Source organism: Egretta garzetta, unplaced genomic scaffold, assembly GCF_000687185.1.
Source record: "Egretta garzetta isolate BGI_Z169 unplaced genomic scaffold, ASM68718v1 scaffold257, whole genome shotgun sequence".
NCBI classification, from domain to species: Eukaryota; Metazoa; Chordata; class Aves; order Pelecaniformes; family Ardeidae; genus Egretta; species Egretta garzetta.
This window is the reverse complement of record NW_009260344.1, coordinates 403,181-408,196: the sequence shown is the minus strand read 5'-3', so window position 1 is coordinate 408,196 and position 5,016 is coordinate 403,181. Positions and strand designations below refer to the sequence as shown.

Genomic DNA, 5,016 nt, shown 5'->3' with positions numbered 1-5,016 from the left:
TTCAGATGCTGCATGGGCTTCTGTGGAACCACGCTCGCTCGTTTACCTGTGCCACAAGTCAATTCTCACTTTCCCTGCTTGGTCCCCAGAGCTCTACAGACTTCTGATCTGCCTTTTGCAAAAGAGCTTTAGCAATGCTACATTTGACCTTCAAGAGTTGCATTGCGCACATCTGAAGTCTTCAGTATCTAATCCATAGAGCGATTTTGACTGGTATCCAAACATATGCAAAAAGCCAATGTTTTGGAAAACAATCAAACCCCAAACCCAACAAAAAACCCTGACCACACTAAGCCCCCACAGCACACAGAAGAGTCTGCAATAAGGCATCTCCACTGTCACACAATTTGTGACATGGCTCTTGCCATCGTGACAAAGGGAAAAAGCACACATCAGGTACAAATCTGGCATGATCAGTAGAATGGGCAGTTTAACTTCTGATCGCCTACTTTTCTTAGTGAAATGATACAATTTTTATCAAAATTACTGGGAATGCAAGTTGAATATAATCCTCCATATTTTACCTTTTCTTATGGGTTTAATTACGCAAGTTGCAAAAAATCAGATTTTTGATAAGCCTCAGAACATCCCAGAGGTAAAACAGTTATGAAACTTAAGAAGCATGGACAAGAAGAAAACATGGCATTGCTTGTTTCCATGCTGTGAGGGTTTAGGAATCAAACCGCTCCATATTCCATGTGAAATGGAAAGAAGTTAACTCTGTAGATCAAAAGGAAAAGAAACCTTATGTGGGAAAATCCTGCCTGACATGAGTAAATCAGAGAGCCCCTGTCTCCAGCAAAGCCTCTGGCCAGAGCCTTAATGAACAACACAACACTTTGAGACTTGTGTGCTACAATACGCTTCTTGTGAATACTGCAACAAAAATGAAAATGAGAGAGTGGCAAGAGTATTGCTGACTCAGCCTGGCTCGGCCACGAGGATGTCCAAGCAGCCTGAACAGCATTGATCTTTGTTATCAGCTGAACCAAGTATACAGTGCACATCTCATCCATGGTTTGATAAGCAAGCTTCATGGAAAAAAAAAAAAAAAAAAAAAAACCAAAAAAACCAACCCAACCTGACTTCAGCTGAGGTGAGTGCCAGGTCAGACTTGTCTAGCTTCAGAGCAACAGAAATTAGAGGCCTAAAGCGAAACTTGTCACTCTTTATTTATCACATCCTCCATGGGCCGAAAGAAGTGCCTCCAAAGGAAGACCATCCACATGTATTCCAAAATTAGATAAAATTCACTTGAAGGTACCTACTTCCCTCAACTGAAGATAGCAGGAGCTCTAGATGACTATCCCCAACTTGGACACAGCTTTTGGTATAGTGGAGTTCCTACAGAAGAATGCCACCCAGCCCTGCCCGTGCACCATCACTAAGCCATGCAAACATTCCTGCGCCTGAGGAGATGGGTAGGGAACCACACCGTGAAGGTTTGGCTCAGCACTCATAGACATACCCAGAAGTTTTTGATTTCAGCAGTTTTTGGGTCAGGCCCTAAAACAGAAACCCACATTGTGTGGCTGGTTTCTGCTGGTGTAACTGGGTATAACCCAGCTGGGTTGGAGGGGATGTCCCCGCCTGAAGCAGGAGACAGCCTTCCCTGTGTCTGGCCTACTTGCAGAGAGGGGAAAAAAAAAGGGACAGGGTAGTCCTGGCAGAACCCACCCCCACCAGAAATTCACAAAAACCTCACCAAAACCTTTCTGTCCTTCTTGGGGCTCTCAAACCTCCCCCGGTGTTACACCACCACGCTGCCCAAGAGCTTATTGCACGAGCGGTGTTATGTGCTGATCTGGGCAGTTAACTAACTTCCACCAAGCCTGGGTTTCTGCTTTAAGCCACCAGCAGTTATGGGCCTGGCAGAGATGTCCTGCATTCACACGCCGGCACAGCCGCCATGGGTGGGTTTTTACTGGCTGCTCCCGAGCTGGCAGAGATTTGAATGTCACAGCTGGGGCTGAGCACAAACAGGGGCACGCAGGAGAAAGCTACAGGGTCTTTCCCAAGGTAACAGACCTTCTACTTTTCAAAAATGATAAAAGCAAGAAAAGAATATGCAGTTATACCTTGATAATATAGGACCTCTACTGTTCTTGTTTTGCACCATACTGTCCTGTTAAACCTCTGGTGCATTATACGTGTGCATGCACACACACATTTACTGAAACATCTTCTCTTCTGATCCCTGTCAGCCAGAAAGCACTGTATCCACCAGGGAAGAGGTAACCTGGATCCGCCACCAAAGAGGTAACCTAAAGGTTATGTTTCGTAATGCTCTCTGCAACCTCCCCCTGCCCTGGGGGAGGCCAGGCATAGGTCAGGCACCACCCCGCTGCACAGCTTTGACTTTGGCTGCTGAGGAAGCCACTACGCTGCAAGAAAGCCCCAGGGAAAGCCGGCAGAGTAAAACCTCATGAGATAAGAAAAGCAGGGACAGAGATAGAGTTGCTGAGACAAGTGTCATTAACAGTTCAAAGATTCAAGACGAAGAATGCTAACACCAAAAGGTAAAAGGGTCCCAAGGGAGAGTCAGCAGATGATGACAACTCAGCCACACGAAGGATGGGCTCCAGGGACCATTCTCCTCCCGACTGATGTCTGCCTGGTCAGCAAAGGCTCTTCAGATACCTTATCGGGGAGGCGAGCACGCTAATGCTTAGCTGGGATTTAATGACCTACCAGGCTGCTTTGTGTGTCTTAGCCAATAACTCATCATTTTATGCTTTTAAAGTATGCTTATAGGATTTTTTTTTTTTTTGTGCACTGCTAAAGTTACCCAACAACATAACCCAAAGAGAATCAGTGTAGCAACTATTTATAAGAGAAAACAATACTTACCAGCTTGCCCTTGCTCTTACTGTTTGCAGCTGCGGAGGAAAAAAAAAACCAAAACACAACATAAGTTAACGGAAACTACTAAGTAACATTCCTTTAAAAACACTGGAAGACATGGGAAAAGTTCAGCTCGAAACAAATTACGAAACAAACACAGCATGGTTCAGGATGAGTAAATTTCCAGTTTATTAAAGGGGGACTTTTTATGGTGCAAGAAGGTTATTAGGAAAAATTTTGCTTGACTACCTTTTGTTCTTCAGGCTATGCATAGACTCGCATCCACTCCCAGGGAAAAAATCAGAAAGGACCGATGAGACAAAGCATCCCATCCTACAATGATGGCTCATCACACATCATTTAAGGTGGTGGTAGACCACCCTACCATGCACAGAAGATGAGGCCTCTTTTAATTTGCTCTCACAGATGTTACCCCAAAGGCAATTCAAGCGTAAGGAATAGACTAAAGACACCCTGCCAGGGTGGATGCCAAGTCCCAAAAAGGGACAAACTTCCCACAGCTCAGACTTAAGGAGGGCTGAATACATGGCCCAGCGGAGTGGTCCACGTTAGCAGGCATTCCCATAACCTGGAGATTAATTTAGGAAGCCCTGGAAGTACAGGAGGGATCCCACAGAGGCCAGCAAGAGCAGAGATCTCCTTGCAGCCCCAAAGTCGCTCCCAGCTGGGCACAGCAGGTTGCCTGCCCCTGGCAGCCCTCCAAGCACTGTCCCGCAGGGCTTGCTTGGCTCAGGGGGCAGGCTCGAAGGCTGAGCTTGCACCCTTGCAGATAAAGGCCCTGTGCCCACACAGTGGATGTCAGCATTTCCTATAAAAACCACATGAGCAAGTTCATTATCGTTAAGATAATACCAAGTACAAGATGTGAACTTTGAAATCCCTGCTTGCAAGTGAAGTGTGCCTGTAATAGATCTCGACAAGAAAAATGTTTGCGAAGATCATTGTTTAGTCCATAGTTCACAACAAGACAAAAACAGCTTACAGCAACACAGCACTTCAGTGTTTGACACGATACTGAATAAAGTCACTTTCAAAAATTATTAAAACAAATCAATCTGATTCTTTCCTTCGCTGCTGTGGACAACCACTGCCACAAAAGAGACAGAGGAAGTATCACGCAGGTAAAAATACATTTTCCTAGAAAACAAGTAACATCCAGAAAGTGCTAACCCACCAACTTCAGGGCACAGGCAGATCCCTGAGTCGTTAAGTTATTGGTGATGTCCCTTACACAACTCATGTGAGCAGATACAGTGAAGGATACCACGGCCTAACTGATAGGCTCTCTCCAGAACCACTTCTTGATTATTTCCACTTGTTGGCCTTTCCAGCACATACAGTTTTTCATAACATTGGTTTGAGCAGCTCACTCCTGTACTTTAGCTAAGCCTTGAGGAATAAAAAATATCAAGGAACTTGTAGTTGGGTTGGGTTTTTTTCCTTTCCTGAGGGTAAAAGTATCACCTCTGCAAGAAACCCAGCACAGAGGACATCGCAGAGGCATTTTTTCCAAACACTGACTGATGTCAATATTTAAGAGACAAACTTATTTCTCAAGCATTTTGACTTTTCCCCTCTGTTCTCCTTTTACAGCAACAGACGGGAAACTCCTGGTGGCGTTAAAGCCAACACAGGCACCTAAACTGTCTGAGGAACTCCAGCTTCAGGGTTAGACCTTCAAAAGCTCAGACTGCCCAGCATTTTGCATCAATTTCAGTGATAAATCTGGAATTTGCTAGCGGCACATCGGAGCAGTCCCTCCTTCAGGCAATCCTCAGTACCTCTCATTCTCTCCCTGCAAAGAGCAACCTGCAGAACTGCCCATTTTCACCACAAAACGCTGAAGAGCTTCGCATTTTTCAAAATAAAGTGCTAAACAGTTATGCACTTTGTTTTCCCTTAAGATATTAAATATTTCTAGGCAATGTAAAGATGGAAGCTGCTGAGTTCTTGGCTTGAGCACCGAATCTAAGTAGTTATTTATCGGTAGGTCATGCTCTCCTTCCCACACTTGCAGGCGAGGTGGGGGACAGGCTGTGACCCCTTCCCCAGCAGCTCCCACCAGTATGGTTCCCTGTGGTCACAGAGACACTGTGGGATGCTGCAGCTCTTGTGGCTGGTGGTCCACATCACAAGGTGGAAGCGCATCGC

The 5,016-nt window shown here is 45.5% G+C and overlaps 1 protein-coding gene across 1 annotated transcript in view; it reads right to left on the bottom strand.

Annotated features, from left to right (window-relative positions):
- SLC15A1 (solute carrier family 15 member 1) overlaps positions 1 to 5,016 on the bottom strand; it is a 37,051-nt gene that overhangs the window by 20,908 nt on the left and 11,127 nt on the right. The window contains exon 2 of the mRNA XM_035898114.1: positions 2,842 to 2,879. Coding sequence (XP_035754007.1) covers positions 2,842 to 2,879 — 38 coding nt within the window. The remainder of the gene's footprint in view (positions 1 to 2,841; positions 2,880 to 5,016) is intronic.